The sequence below is a fragment of the Oncorhynchus nerka genome, linkage group LG6 (assembly GCF_034236695.1).
Source record: "Oncorhynchus nerka isolate Pitt River linkage group LG6, Oner_Uvic_2.0, whole genome shotgun sequence".
NCBI classification, from domain to species: domain Eukaryota; kingdom Metazoa; phylum Chordata; class Actinopteri; order Salmoniformes; family Salmonidae; genus Oncorhynchus; species Oncorhynchus nerka.
This window is the reverse complement of record NC_088401.1, coordinates 77,099,624-77,115,586: the sequence shown is the minus strand read 5'-3', so window position 1 is coordinate 77,115,586 and position 15,963 is coordinate 77,099,624. Positions and strand designations below refer to the sequence as shown.

General features: G+C 49.0%; 2 protein-coding genes across 2 annotated transcripts in view; one reads left to right on the top strand and one right to left on the bottom strand.

Moving 5' to 3' along the window:
- The first annotated feature begins 7,329 nt into the window (after positions 1-7,329).
- On the top strand, positions 7,330-9,399 carry lsm11 (LSM11, U7 small nuclear RNA associated). Its single transcript, XM_029654552.2, has 4 exons — positions 7,330-7,850; positions 8,089-8,228; positions 8,371-8,454; positions 8,636-9,399. The coding sequence occupies exons 1-4, from the start codon at positions 7,361-7,363 to the stop codon at positions 9,062-9,064; spliced, it is 1,143 nt and encodes a 380-aa protein (XP_029510412.1). The 5' UTR covers positions 7,330-7,360; the 3' UTR covers positions 9,065-9,399.
- Positions 9,400-10,946: 1,547 nt separating this feature from the next.
- LOC115128128 (clathrin interactor 1-like) overlaps positions 10,947-15,963 on the bottom strand; it is a 75,470-nt gene continuing 70,453 nt past the window's right edge. Inside the window, exons 10-12 of the mRNA XM_065019881.1 lie at positions 15,687-15,958; positions 13,958-14,135; positions 10,947-13,340 (exon numbers count right to left, since the gene is read on the bottom strand). Of these exons, the coding sequence (XP_064875953.1) occupies positions 13,024-13,340; positions 13,958-14,135; positions 15,687-15,958 (767 nt within the window). The 3' untranslated portion in view covers positions 10,947-13,023. The remainder of the gene's footprint in view (positions 13,341-13,957; positions 14,136-15,686; positions 15,959-15,963) is intronic.

The window sequence follows — 15,963 nt, the reverse complement described above, 5'->3', positions numbered from 1 at the left end:
GTGGGGAAGGTAGAGGAGTAGAGGAGGGTGGATGAGTGGGGAAGGTAGAGGAGTAGGGAAAGGTAGAGGAGGGTGGAGGAATGGAGGGTGGGGGAAGGTAGAGGAGGAGGGAGGAAGGTGGAGGAGGGGGAAGATAGAGGAGTGGAGGAAGGTAGAGGAGGGTGGAGGAAGGTGGAGGAGGGTGGAGGAAGGTAGAGGAGGGTGGAGGAAGGTAGAGGGGGAAGGTAGAGGAGGGTGGGGAAGGTAGAGGAGGGTGGGGACGCTAGAGGAGGGGGAAGGTAGAGGAGGGTGGGGAAGGTAGAGGAGGGTGGAGGAAGTAGAGGAGGGTGGAGGAAGGTAGAGGAGGGTGGGGAAGGTAGAGGAGGGTGGAGGAGTGGGGAAGGTAGAGGAGGGTGGGGAAGGTAGAGGAGGGTGGAGGAAAGTAGAGGAGGGTGGAGGAAGGTAGAGGAGGGTAGAGGAAGGTAGAGGAGGGTGGAGGAATGGGGGAAGGTAGAGGTGGGTGGAGGAAGGTAGAGGAGGGTGGAGGAAGGTAGAGGAGTAGGGAAGGTAGAGGAGGGTGGAGGAGTGGGGAAGGTAGAGGAGGGTGGAGGAAGGTAGAGGAGGGTGGAGGAGTGGGGAAGGTAGAGGAGTAGGGAAGGTAGAGGAGGGTGGAAAAGTGGGGAAGGTAGAGGGAGTAGAGGAGGGTGGATGAGTGGGGGAAGGTAGAGGAGTAGGGAAAGGTAGAGGAGGGTGGAGGAATGGAGGGTGGGGAAGGTAGAGGAGTGGAGGAAGATAGAGGAGTGGGGGAAGGTAGAGGAGTAGGGAAAGGTAGAGGAGGGTGGAGGAATGGAGGGTGGGGAAGGTAGAGGAGTGGAGGAAGATAGAGGAGTGGGGGAAGGTAGAGGAGGAGGGAGGAAGGTAGAGGAGTGGAGGAGTGGGGGAAGGTAGAGGAGTAGAGGAGGGTGGATGAGTGGGGAAGGTAGAGGAGTAGGGAAAGGTAGAGGAGGGTGGAGGAATGGAGGGTGGGGAAGGTAGAGGAGGAGGGAGGAAGGTGGAGGAGGGGGAAGATAGAGGAGTGGAGGAAAGGTAGAGGAGTGGGGAAGGTAGAGGAGGGTGGAGGAAGGTGGAGGAGGGTGGAGGAAGGTAGAGGAGGGTGGAGGAAGGTAGAGGGGGAAGGGTGAGGAGGGTGGGGGAAGGTAGAGGAGGGTGGGGACGCTAGAGGAGGGTGGAAGGTAGAGGAGGGTGGGGAAGGTAGAGGAGGGTGGAGGAAGTAGAGGAGGGTGGAGGAAGGTAGAGGAGGGTGGGGGAAGGTAGAGGAGGGTGGGGGAGTGGGGGAAGGTAGAGGAGGGTGGAGGAAGGTAGAGGAGGGTGGAGGAGTGGGGAAGGTAGAGGAGTAGGGGAAGGTAGAGGAGGGTGGAGGAGTGGGGGAAGGTAGAGGAGGGTGGAGGAAGGTAGAGGAGGGTGGAGGAGTGGGGAAAGTAGAGGAGTAGGGGACGGTAGAAGAGGGTGGAAAAGTGGGGGAAGGTAGAGGAGTAGAGGAGGATGGATGAGTGGGGGAAGGTAGAGGAGTAGGGAAAGGTAGAGGAGGGTGGAGGAATGGAGGGTGGGGGAAGGTAGAGGAGTGGAGGAAGATAGAGGAGTGGGGGAAGGTAGAGGGAGTAGGGAAAGGTAGAGGAGGGTGGAGGAATGGAGGGTGGGGGAAGGTAGAGGAGTGGAGGAAGATAGAGGAGGGTGGAGGAATGGAGGGTGGGGGAAGGTAGAGGAGTGGAGGAAGATAGAGGAGTGGGGGAAGGTAGAGGAGGAGGGAGGAAGGTAGAGGAGTGGAGGAGTGGGGAAGGTAGAGGAGTAGAGGAGGGTGGATGAGTGGGGGAAGGTAGAGGAGTAGGGAAAGGTAGAGGAGGGTGGAGGAATGGAGGGTGGGGGAAGGTAGAGGAGGAGGGAGGAAGGTGGAGGAGGGGAAGATAGAGGAGTGGAGGAAGGTAGAGGAGGGTGGAGGAAGGTGGAGGAGGGTGGAGGAAGGTAGAGGAGGGTGGAGGAAGGTAGAGGGGGGAAGGTAGAGGAGGGTGGGGGAAGGTAGAGGAGGGTGGGGACGCTAGAGGAGGGGGAAGGTAGAGGGAGGGTGGGGAAGGTAGAGGAGGGTGGAGGAAGTAGAGGAGGGTGGAGGAAGGTAGAGGAGGGTGGGGGAAGGTAGAGGAGGGTGGAGGAGTGGGGGAAGGTAGAGGAGGGTGGGGGAAGGTAGAGGAGGGTGGAGGAAGGTAGAGGAGGGTGGAGGAAGGTAGAGGAGGGTAGAGGAAGGTAGAGGAGGGTGGAGGAATGGGGGGAAGGTAGAGGAGGGTGGAGGAAGGTAGAGGAGGGTGGAGGAATGGGGAAGGTAGAGGAGGGTGGAGGAAGGTAGAGTAGGGTGGAGGAAGGTAGAGGAGGGTGGAGGACAGTAGAGGAGGGTGGAGGACGGTAGAGGAGTGTGTAGGAAGGTAGAGGAGGGTGGGGACGGTAGAGGAGGGTGGAGGAAGGTAGAGGAGGGTGGAGGAAGGTAGAGGAGGGTGGAGGAATGGAGGGTGGGGAAGGTAGAGGAGTGGAGGAAGATAGAGGAGTGGGGGAAGGTAGAGGAGGAGGGAGGAAGGTAGAGGAGTGGAGGAGTGGGGGAAGGTAGAGGAGTAGGGAAGGTAGAGGAGGGTGGTAAAGTGGAGGAAAGTAGAGGAGTAGCGGAAGGTAGAGGAGGGTGGAGGAATGGAGGGTGGGGAAGGTAGAGGAGGAGGGAGGAAGGTAGAGGAGTGGAGGAGTGGGGGAAGGTAGAGGAGTGGAGGAAGGTAGAGGAGTGGGGGAAGGTAGAGGAGGGTGGGGAAGGTAGAGGAGGGCGAAGGAAGGTGGAGGAGGGTGGAGGAAGGTAGAGGAGGGTGGAGGAAGGTAGAGGAGGGGGGAAGGTAGAGGAGGGTGGGGGAAGGTAGAGGAGGGTGGGGGGGCGGTAGAGAGGGGGAAGGTAGAGGAGGGTGGGGAAGGTAGAGGAGGGTGGAGGAAGGTAGAGGAGTGTGGAGGAGTGGGGGAAGGTAGAGGAGGGTGGGGGAAGGTAGAGGAGGGTGGAGGAGTGGGGGAAGGTAGAGGAGGGTGGAGGAAGGTAGAGGAGGGTGGAGGAATGGGGGAAGGTAGAGGAGGGTGGAGGAAGGTAGAGGAGGGTGGAGGAATGGGGGAAGGTAGAGGAGGGTGGAGGAAGGTAGAGGAGGGTGGAGGACGGTAGAGGAGTGTGGAGGAAGGTAGAGGAGGGTGGGGACGGTAGAGGAGGGTGGAGGAAGGTAGAGGAGGGTGGAGGAAGGTAGAGGAGGGTGGAGGAATGGGGGAAGGTAGAGGAGGGTGGAGGAAGGTAGAGGAGGGTGGAGGAAGTTAGAGGAGGGTGGAGGAGTGGGGGAAGGTAGAGGAGGGTGGAGGAAGGTAGAGTAGGGTGGAGGAAGGTAGAGGAGGGTGGAAGAGTGGGGAAGGTAGAGGAGGGTGAAGGAGTGGGGGAAGGTAGAGGAGGGTGGAGGAGTGGGGGAAGGTAGAGGAGGGTGGAAGAGTGGGGAAGGTAGAGGAGAGGGTGGAAGGTAGTGGGGGAAGGTAGAGGAGGGTGGAGGAAGGTAGAGGAGGGTGGAGGAGTGGGGGAAGGTAGAGGAGGGTGAAGGAGTGGGGAAGGTAGAGGAGGGTGGAGGAGTGGGGGAAGGTAGAGGAGGGTGGAAGAGTGGGGAAGGTAGAGGAGGGTGGAGGAGTGGGGGAAGGTAGAGGAGGGTGGGGGAAGGTAGAGGAGGGTGGAGGAAGGTAGAGGAGGGTGGAGGAGTGGGGGAAGGTAGAGGAGGGTGGAGGAGTGGGGGAAGGTAGAGTCACTCAAATGCAATAAACATTTGTGCGTGGCTGTGGGTGTGTGTAAGTGTGGTTGGTGAGTGTGTGTGGCTGTGTGTGTCTCTGTACATGTATGTTATTACCTGGATCTCCTTTTGAACCAGAGGTCCTCTTGAAGACGAAGCTGAACTCGTCACTCTGTCCGTACGAGATGATGTCATCCAGGTCCTCCATGACAGACCTGGCGCTGCACGTCATCAGACCCAGAGCTCTGTCGTCGTTGGGCTTCAGGAAGTTGTGTTGCACTGCAAACCTACAGCAACACAGGGACAGTCAGTTAGTCAGTCAGTGGGTCAGTCAGTGGGTGAGTGGGTCAGTCAGTCAGTGGGTGAGTGAGTGGGTCAGTCAGTTAGTGGGTGAGTGTGTGGGTCAGTCAGTCAGTGGGTGAGTGAGTGAGTGGGTCAGTCAGTCAGTGGGTGAGTGAGTGGGTCAGTCAGTCAGTGGGTGAGTGTGTGGGTGGGTCAGTCAGTCAGTGGATGAGTGAGTGGTTGGGTCAGTCTGTCAGTGGGTATATCAGTCAGTCCCCCCAGCTCCTCTCTGGAGTTACAGATACACCCCCCCCAGCTCCTCTCTGGAGTTACAGATACACCCCCAGCTCCTCTCTGGAATTACAGATACACCCCCAGCTCCTCTCTGGAGTTACAGATACACCCCCAGCTCCTCTCTGGAATTACAGATACACCCCCCTGCTCCTCTCTGGAATTACAGATACACCCCCTGCTCCTCTCTGGAGTTACAGATACACCCCCCCCAGCTCCTCTCTGGAATTACAGATACACCCCCAGCTCCTCTCTGGAATTACAGATACACCCCCAGCTCCTCTCTGGAATTACAGATACACCCCCAGCTCCTCTCTGGAGTTACAGATACACCCCCAGCTCCTCTCTGGATCTACAGATACACCCCCAGCTCCTCTCTGGATCTACAGATACACCCCCAGCTCCTCTCTGGAGTTACAGATACACCCCCAGCTCCTCTCTGGAGCTACAGATACACCCCCCAGCTACTTCCTTGTGGAAGTTCCTTCCATCGAAGTTCCTTCCATCCAACCGCACCACGATGTAACAGTTTTCAGACAGGTGTTGTCTGTCTCGAAGTTCCGGAGGTACTGAAACTTGCTCTTGGCCATTCTGTCGCTGCTGGTGAAAACCCTGGCTACTGGTCAGAGGATGCACGTCTTGATGCCTCCTGGTAATCTACACGGCACTGGACCAAACTTGAGGGTTCTGTGTGAAAGGACAGAGCAGATTAAATCAATGTAGATTCTGTGGGAGAAGAACGAGCAGCACAAGGTTGGATGTGGTCTTCATGTCAAATTCTGCTTTCTTAATATTAGACATATAGGCAATATTTTAGTGAAGCAAATATGGCAGGTAAGACCAGAAACACACCCACCCACAGGCTCAACCTGGTCTCAGAGCATTTCCTATTATTCTGTACGTAAATCCGAAACACTCCATTTAGTATGATGTTTCGTATGGTATGTATTAATCTGTGGATGTCCATCATCCAGTTCCTGTGATATTACAAATTACAATTCGTATGATATGTTACGAATTTGCAAAAAGGTTACATTTGTTAGCAAAACATACGATATGTTACAAATTCCAATTTGTCGTGGCTAACGTTAGCTAGCTGGCTAACAAGGTTAAAGGGTTAATTAAGGTTAGCTAAAAGGGTTAAGGTTAGGGAAAGGGTTAGCTAACATGCTAAGTAGTTGCAAAGTTGCTAAAGTTGTCCGTCATGAGATTCGAAGACGGAATCTTCCGGTTGCTAGACATTCGCGTTATAAGCCCATCCATCCACCCTGACAAACCAACCTCCTTTCATTTTTGCCTTATTAAGTAACCTTGAGGCTTATGTAGCCATACTAGAAGGTAATATCAAACTATGTCGCATTTAGTCTGAGATCAGGCTGACAGGCTAGCTAGCTACATTACCAAAAATATGGTAACACCTGATCGTCGAACATCTCATTCCAAAATCATGGGCATTAATATGGAGTTGGTCCCCCCTTTGCTGCTATAACAACCTCCACTCTTCTGGGAAGGTTTTCCACTAGATGTTGGAACATTGCTGCGGGGACTTGCTTCCATTCAGCCACGAGAGCATTAGTGAGGTCGGGCACTGATGTTGGGCGATTAGGCCTTGCTCACTGTCTGCGTTCCAATTCACCTCAAAGGTGTTCGATGGGGTTGAGGTCAGGGCTCTATGCAGGCCAGTCAAGTTCTTCTACACCGATCTCAAGAAACCATTTCTGCATGGACGCATTGTCATGCTGAAACAGAAAAGGGCCTTCCCTAAACTGTTTCCACAAAGTTGCAAGCACAGAATCCGAACCATGAAAAACAGCCAGAGACCATTATTCCTCCTCCACCACAAAACTTTCATCCATCTGACTGCCAGATGGTGAAGTGTGATTCATCACTCCAGAGTACACGTTTCCACTGCTCCAGAGTCCAATGGCGGTGAGCTTTACACCACAGCAGTCGACGCTTGGCATTGCACATGGTGAGCTTAGGCTTGTGTGAGGCTGCTCGGCCATGGAAACCCATTTTATGAAGCTCCTGACGAACTGTTCTTGTGTTGACGTTGCTTCCAGAGACCGTTTAAACTTGGTAGTGAGTGTTGCAACCGAGGACAGACAATGTTTACGCGCTACGGCGGTCCGAGCATGTGACTGAGCATGTGTGGCCTACCAATTCGCGGCTGAGCAGTTGTTTCTCCTAGACGTTTCCACTTCACAATAACAGCACTTACAGTTGACTGGGGCAGCTCAAGCAGGGCAGAAATGTGATGAACTGACTGACGTGTTGGAAAGTACCACGTTGAAAGTCACTGAGCTCTTCAACAAGGCCATTCTACTGCAGATGTTTGTCTATGGAGATTGCATGGCTGTGTGATTTTCTAGACCTGTCAGCAACTGGTTTGGCTGCAATAGCCGAATCCAATAATGTGAAGGGATGTCCACATACTTTTGTATATAGTGTATTTACAAATGGTTGTCATCCTCTTCGGTCCATGATTTGAATTATTCCTTAAAACAATGGTATAACTTAGTTTACTTTAGGTGAATCAATGTAAGTGGTGCTATTGTCGACGCTGTGCTGTAAGTTATTAATATAAATGTTTTTGTGAGAATGTAGCTGACAAAGGACAGAACACAAGTTATTTTCGCCAGTGATCGTATGCAGTCCATCCATCAAATAGGTCCTCCACGAACATTTACTTCGATTTTCTTTTCCGGGACAGTATCTCATCTACGATCTCAATACAAAAAAGTAAGAAACAAAAACAAGCCGAATATAAAATGTTTTTGTTGATTTTCTTTTGGTTCGGTTTCTGTGCCTAATTCCCTTTTAAAAAATAATACAAAACAAAGCTTACAGACGACTAATATATAATTTTGTTGCAGCTGCCTCAAATCTGCTGCATGGTCCTTTAGCGCCCCCGCCTGGTGAAAATAGAACAATGAAGCGGAAGAAGACGACCTTTCCCATGATTCTTAGCGTCGTGCATGTCTGCATTTGTTTTGAACATGGAGGAGAGGGAAAGAAGAGGAGATAAACAACAAAAATGTCCAGAATCAGAAAAGAAAGAGAGAGAATCAACAAGTGCATGTGCTTCAGATGCAACCGAACATACGGCAGAAGAAGAAGATGATATCGCGGCAAAGTTGGACATCACCTCCGATAAATTTGATCCACTCCTGGCGCTATACTCGACTACAGTGCCTCTTCCATACCCAAACGTGAAATGCTTCAACAACATAGCCGAGTATGAGAGCTTTCTAAAGGGGGGACGGGGCCGCGCCAAGCCGGAGAACGTGGAGAAAAAACAGAGGAAAGCCAGGAAAGGTGTAGCAGATCCGGAGAGGATAGAGAAACTGAAGAGGTTGATGGTGAACAACCCGATAGTGGGAGAAGATGGAGAGGAGGGGACCAGCGGCACTGCCCGCCGTTGTAGAATACAGAAGGCTGCCAAGAATGTCCTGACCAGGATGCCTCGTATGTCGTGAATTATTTCTACCTATTGTAGGCCTGCTTTGAATCCTTTAGTTTTTGGTGGTGTGGTTTCAGATCAAAACATGACCTCTTTCATTCTTACTTATGATCATTGTCTCATATTGTTACATATTTAGGCAAATTAAAACTCTTCATTGATATGTGGGACATTATTGATGAGTCAAACTTGTGGTTGACAGCCAGGTGAATTCTATTTAATGTCTACTTCCTGTTTATACAGTCCATACAGGAAGTCCTCTGGGGGAGATGCACCGCTGCGTGCAGGAGAGGATCAGAGTGAAAGTTCACATCAGAACCTTCAAGGGGCTCCGTGGAGTGTGTTCTGGCTTCATAGTGGCCTTCGACAAGTTCTGGAACATGGTGAGAGCTCTTACCCGGCCCCTACCCATGCCCTCCACCGCCTTTCGAAGGTGGCTTGCAGACTAGACTATAGTCTTATGTAAGACAGTGCTCGAATAGCCTTACACATCGCTGTCCTCTCTCTCCTCCCTCTCCCTGTTAGGCGATGGTAGATGTAGATGAGACCTACAGGGAACCTCTGCTGGGTGAAGCTCTCTACCACGAGAAGGCCCTCACTGTCACACGGGTAGGTCTGGTGCCACTGAAGGACTCTGATCCTCTAGTCTAGTGGTGCATTCTAGAGAATGTTGTCTTGGATGCAGATGATGACATTTCCAGATCATGTGCCACTCACTAAAAAAGGTACAGCCATTATCATTCTCTGCAATCAGAAAACAAACTCATTAGCTATCCCTCTCCTTCCCTAGCTCTTTGACAAGCTGAAACTCCAGGAGAGTGCGGCGCTGAGAGAATATGAGGAGAAGAAGAAGCAGATGGACAAGAAGAAAGCTGAACCCTTCCATCCCCCGCCTGAGACCCAAACCAGAGACCGCAGACGAGGTGACCCCAATAGAGGGGACCCCAGAATGAGAGGAGACACTAGGGCAGTGGATCCCCGACTTGCAAGGGCCACAGTTGGGCCCCCAGTGGGCGATGACCCCGGAGCCCTAGGGGCCACAGGTAAGACCCAGGGGTCAAATGTTAAAGGTCAGGAGTCAGGGACTGAGGGGCCGAAGAGAAGAGGGTCCCAGAAGAAAGAAGTGTCCCAGCCCTACGGGAGGGTTCATACGCGCCACGTCAACCAGCTCTTCATACGGGGAGAGAACGTGCTTCTAGTCAACCTACAACCACTCTGAATCTATTGTGTGTTCTAGCCAGCAGGGCTGGCAACCTAGCCTGGACCTGGGAGCCAGTCTGTTCCTGCTCTCTTGCCAACTCCTGGAGTTGGAGCTTTCATGCCAAACATGAGCAGAAACCGACACTGCCACCCGGGCTAGTGGCAACCCTCCAGGAAAGTTACTTGACCTGAAGGTCCAATGCGTTGAAGTTTTACCAAGACTCATCCACCAAGACCTACAGTATCTACACTGGTTTAGACCAACCTGGAAGTCTCACTGCTACTGCATATCATATTGATATTCTCTGCTTTATGCAGACAGACATTAACTAGAAATAAAACATGAACTACCAAGCTGTCTTCTCTTGTCGTTTCTCATCTGATCTTTGCCTCTGGGTCATATGAAATTTGAAACACAGTATTGAAATGCAGGCATGGTGTGCACAACTGTAAATAACCACCAGAGGGCACTATACTAATTCGAATACAGGCATGGTGTGCACAACTGTAAATAACCACCAGAGGGCACTATACTCATTCGAATGCAGGCATGTTGTGCAGAGGGCATTAGACCCATTCTAAAACATCTCACTGAGTCGTTGGGAAATAAACATAAATATTTAAATCATTGTAAAAAAGTGTTCATATAAAGATGGAACTGTAAAGAGAAATGGGAATTTCTCTTTGATTTATCCGGATATAGTGAGGATTAAAATGTGATCTAAAAGTAGCCTAACCTAATAAATGTCGTAAATATGCAGATTATAATCTCAAACACAACTGCATCATTGCAGAAACCCATAAATGTCATCCATGCTATGCCCAGCCTGCCAACTCCAGATAACACATGGAGGCATATTGCCACTGAAAAGAGGAAAGCCTACTGTTAGTCCCATTATCTTGCTTTTCTCTGTCAGAGCAGAAATGGCAGCGTGGTCTGGTCTCAGAGGACCTCGTGTGTGTTATTCATAATGGAGAAGCTTCAGATGGCACTAAGCAGCAACTCTTATTTGTCTAGACATTTCAGATTGTGCTTTATTCTTTCATGGCCACATCAGCTTGATTGCAGGTCATTGGTTTTGTGTAGCTGCTGCTTTGTCTATAAACTAGGTCACCCAAGGACAATAAACCTGAACCTTCAGTATTGCACATTTTCTATAATATCTGGGAGCTGTGTTGTGCAGTATATGTTAATTGTTCAAATGGTGTCTGAGACAAGACATCCTGCAGTACCTGGCTTTAATTACTTTCTTATATCTCAAACTGATCTATTAATTCCTCCACATGGTTGCATACTGATGCACTGGCCAGATGGCTGTACTGTGTGTGTGTGTGTGTGTAGGGCTGCACTGTGTGTGTGTAGGGCGGGCTGTACTGTGAGTGCGTGGTGGGGGTGTTTGTATGTATGTGTGTGTAGGGGGGGGGGGGGGGGTTGTGTGTGTAGGGCTGCACTGTGTGTGTGTGTGAATGGGGCTGCACTGTGTATGTGTGTAGGTCTGCGCTGTGTATGTGTGTAGGTCTGCACTGTGTGTGTGTGTGTAGGGCTGCACTGTGTGTGTGTGTGTGGGCTGCACTGTGTGTGTGTGTGTGTGTGTGTAGGGCTGCACTGTGTGTGTGTGTGTGTGTGTAGGGCTGCACTGTGTGTGTGTGTGTGTGTAGGGCTGCACTGTGTGTGTGTGTGTGTGTAGGGCTGCACTGTGTGTGTGTGTGTGTGTGTAGGGCTGCACTGTGTGTGTGTGTGTGTGTAGGGCTGCACTGTGTGCGTGTGTGTGTGTGTGTGTAGGGCTGCACTGTGTGTAGGGCTGCACTGTGTGTCTCAGCAGGTTCCAAGGCCATTGCTCTACTCCAATGTAGTAGTAACCAAGTTGGTCTTAAGTGAAATAAACACTTCATTACCAAACTGTAATCAACTGTTTTAATGTCAGATACAGGATCATGATGGGCCAATCAAATCAAACAAAAACGACATCTTCAAGGCTTCTTTCGTTGGTGATGCTTCGCTTGTTATTTTTTACACATTTGCATGAACTAGTGTTTTCTTTCCAGTAACAATCCCACATTACCTAAGATCTCAGAACAAATTGTAATAAGTAGAAAAAAATTAAACAAAACAACGAGAGAATAAACAACCCCCTAAAGACAATCTCTTAGAAAAAACAAACAAGAGTGGATAGATTTTGGTCGTTTCCAACAGGTAATGCCTCCTCTCAGACAGACTACTGTGTGTGTGTGTGCAGGGTTGGGGTCAATTCAGAAAGTAAACCAAATTTTAAAAAGTCTAATTGAAGACAATTGGAATTTCAGTGTACCTCCAGAATTGAAATGGAATTGACCCCAACTCATGGAAGAAGACTGAGCCTGAGGAGTCTACATGTGAGGTACTCACTGGCCTGGTACAGATGGTCCTGACTTCAACATGTACAGAGTGTGCATCCCAAATTGCACCCATGTCCAATATAGTGCACGATATTTGAGCCGAGTCCTATGGGCCCTGGTTGGAAGTAGTGCACTACAAAGTGAATAGGGTGCTATATAGGATGAACCCCCCCAAAATAAAAATCCTCTCCTTAATCTGGACCGTCTGAGAAACCTCCTTCAGGAGATACTGTACGCTCTGGGGTGACGTTTCCCCCAAGTACAGATCTAGGATCAGCTTCCCCTCCCACAATCCCAACCATTTGTGTGTGTGTGGGGGGGGGGGGATGCAAAACTGAACCAGGATCAGCATCTAGGGGCAACTTCCCCCTACTCCCAGAGGGCGCAGTAAGAACCACACATACATACTGTGCTGTAGACTCCTAACAGTAACAGTCTTAACCACTGTATCGTCTCTAAGTTATAATGAAGGAAAAAGGCCCCCGTCTCACAGGCACCATGTGCTGTACTTAAAGAACACAGCCCACCAGGAGGCTGTTCCTACAGCTACTGATTATCTTACTTGGATGCAAGGAAAAAAAGGATTATAGTTCTTTAAAAAAGATATACCCATAAGAAAGGCCACAAAGGAGATCTGTGTTATCATTACCACAGCTTCCTCATTTAACAGCTTTAATCATTTCTCATTCATTCACTTATTAAATCCATCCATCAATAAAACGATTGATTGATCTGTTAAATTTAATATTGAACAGAAATTCCACATTGGGAGTGTGGAACGCTGATATATAAAGTAAGTATTAAAAGACTGACTCCATCGCAATGTACCTTGCCATAGCAACGTCTTGATTGACATCTGATTCCGTCCAATCGACACACACTTCTTCATATCATAGTCAAGAACTCAATAAGTTATTTGTCCGTTGCATTATAGTAATATTTACAGTCGTAGGGAAGGGACAGGTCGAGGTAACATTCTAAAAGAGATGGGGAGTTATTATGATATGAAACTATCTTTTTGCTACTCTGGACATTTAAAATGGTTAAGGAAAGCAAAACCCCTACTGACATTCTCTTCAAGGAAGATTCATATGGGCAATTCCATGGTAACAGAATGATTTTTAAAAATGCAATTCAAAACATTATTGCAAAGTTAAGCCATACAAGTTTAAAAGTCATCCTTGTGCATATAATTGTATGGGTTGTTTAACTTTGAAATCATTGGTTTTTGTTTAGTTTACATTTCAAAGTAAAAAATCTGAGTCTCATTCTGTTACGGTTTCTCCCTACCTCTTAGTTGTTCTCTCTTTATCTCCGATTCAAACCCCAACAGCACACAACCAGTACTGGACACCCTCTTGGAGCTTGATTCCAAGTTCCAACTGATTAAAACATACATACATTCATGTATATTCATATCTTTATACATCACTTAAAAGAGAGAAACAGGAAGTGGAGGGGCGGCAGTCAGTATTTGATATTTGACAACATTCAAGTACTCTTTGTTTGCAGCTCTTTACAATCCTTCACAGACGGTCGATTGGATGGAGAGAAAAATAGAAACAACAGCCCTCCCTCCTCCTCTCTTTCACTTCTCTTCCCTCACTTCCTGAAGTTGCAGAAATCTGCGAATGCGTCCAATCCTTGCTTGGGCTGCTGCTGTACCATGCCAGAGCCCATAGACATGGCTGGCATCCTGATCCCCATGCCCATAGCACCAGGCATGCCCATGGTCATGTTAGCCTGGGGCATGGCACCCATGTTCATGCCCATTCCCATCATGCCCTGGCTGTGGGCCATGCCCATCCCAGCACCAGGGTGCATCATGGGAGTTGTTGCCGGTCTGATGGGGGCGGTTGCGAGGCCCATGCCGGCAAATCCCTGGGAGAGCATGTTGACGGGTGGGAGGGGCTGGCCTCCTAGAAAACAGAAACAGGAAGAAGTGGAGTCAGAAGACCGCATGGCCTCACAGACACAGGTTCACACACTCTCCTCATACACTCCACAAGTTGTACCAAGCATCCTTCTATTCCATACTGAACAAGGAATCACAAGTATAGAACTCTTAAGGTTAAATAAAAATGAAATTAAAAAAAACATTCTTCCCATTCTGACTGAACCGAAAGCCTTTTGAATGGTCTTGTGCCCATCCTGATAACAGGAAGAAAGCTCCACACCCTGGGGATCTTGGATGCTCCACAACTGAATGGTCTTGTGCCCATCCTGATAACAGGAAGAACGTTCCACACCCTGGGGATCTTGGATGCTCCACAACTGAATGGTCTTGTGCCCATCCTGATAACAGGAAGAACATTCCACACCCTGGGGATCTTGGATGCTCCACACCTGAATGGTCTTGTGCCCATCCTGATAACAGGAAGAAAGCTCCACACCCTGGGGATCTTGGATGCTCCACAACTGAATGGATCTCAAATCAACGTTTTGTTCAACAGACATTCAGCAGCGTTTTGAACACCCTCCAGACAAACACAAAACTCTTTCTATCCCAGTCTATACTACAACACACTAGGCTCACCTTGGAGTGTGTTGAGGGAGGGCTGGACAGGTTTGGGGGGCTGCATGCCAGGTGCCAGGAAGTCCAGACTGATGTTGACCGACGAGTCAGACCAGGTGGAGGGGATCGCTGACCCCATGGAACCCTGGGTACCCAGCATGACTTCATGCTGCTGGGGCTGCAACGGCCCGCCCATCAACTGGAAGGGGGGAGGTGACAATTTGGTAGACAGCTCCAATAGATAGTAATATTAAAGGTACCTATATAAATGGTGACATATGAAGGTTAACCTTTTGTGACTAGGGGGCAGTATTTTCATTTTTGGGAAAATAACGTTCCCGTAGTAAATGGGATATTTTGTCAGGACGAGATGCTAGAATATGCATATAATTGACAGCTTAGGATAGAAAACACTATAAAGTTTCCAAAACTGTAAAAATATTGTCTGTGAGTATAACAGAACTGATATTGCAGGCGAAAGCCTGAGAAAAATCCAATCCGGAAGTGACTCATCTTTTGAAAGCTCTGCGTTCCAATGTGTCCCTATTGAGCAGTGAATGGGCTATCAACCAGATTACTTTTTCTCCATTTTCCCCAAGGTGTCTACACCATTGTGACGTAGTTTAACGCATTTATGTTGAAGAATACCCATAAGCGGCTACATTGCGCAAATGGTCACCTGATGGCTTTCAGAGTGATTCTCACGTAAAATACAGAGGTAGCCATTATTCCAATCGGTCTTACTGAAAAACCAATTGTCCCGGTGGATATATTATGGAATAGATATTTGAAAAACACCTTGAGGATTGATTATAAACAACGTTTGCCATGTTTCTGTCGATATTATGGAGCTAATTTGGAATATTTTTCTGTGTTTTCGTGACTGCAATTTCCGGGCGATTTCTCAGCCAAACGTGAAGAACAATTTTGAATGGCCTACAAAAATAATATTTTTGGAAAAAAGGAACATTGGCTATCTAACTGGGAGTCTCGTGAGTGAAAACATCCGAAGCTCATCAAAGGTAAATTATTTAATTTGATTGCTTTTCTGATTTCCGTGACCAAGTTACCTGCTGCTAGCTGGACAAAATGCTATGATAGGCTATCGATAAACTTACACAAATGCTTGTCTAGCTTTGGCTGTAAAGCACAATTTGAAAATCTGAGATGACAGGGTGATTAACAAAAGGCTAAGCTGTGTCTCAATATATTTCACTTGTGATTTTCATGAATAGGAATATTTTCTAGGAATATTTATGTGCGTTGCGTTATGCTAATTAGTGTCCATCGATGATTACGCTCCCGGACCCGGGATGAGGAGTTAGAGGTTAAACTGCTGTCTCTGAAGGCATCTACATGGAAACACATCTCATCTATCCAGAATGAACAGGATTGGGGGTCAGGTTGCATTATTCTGCTAAACCAAGCTGGTCTTTTTTAAGTAGGTCAGGTTTTATTATTCTGCTAAACTAAGCTGGTCTTTTTTAAGTAGGTCAGCAAACAACCTTGTATTTGATTGAATGGTTTTCTGACTCAAACGGGTTCCTTCTCATTGTGTGTGTGTGTGTGTGTGTGTGTGTCCCTAGGGAAGGTGGAGCATCTGCAAACCTTGGCTCTCTGCCGTTTCTCTCTCGTGTGTGTTCCTCTAAAGCACAGGCAGTTACTGCCACTCCTCTCATTAACAGTGGATCAGACACAATAAATACAATTTACGATGTAAATTAATGTACTCTCTGTCCTGTATTCTTACCAGTGATCTGGACTGTGGCATGGTGCTGCTGATGGTCTGTGTGTTGGTCATATTAAAGGTGAGGCTCTGAGAGGCAGAGAGTGACTGGGTCTGACCTGGACCCATCAGATCAAACAGGTCAGCGGAGGCTGGAGCTGGTGCAGAGCTGGCCGACAGAGCCCCAAACAGGTCAGTGTTGCTGGGGGCCAGAGGCTGGGCGAAGGGGGTGGGGACGGGGGCCTGGCCACCAGGGAAAGCATTCCAGTCCCCAAAGTCACCGTTCCCACTGGAGGCTGGA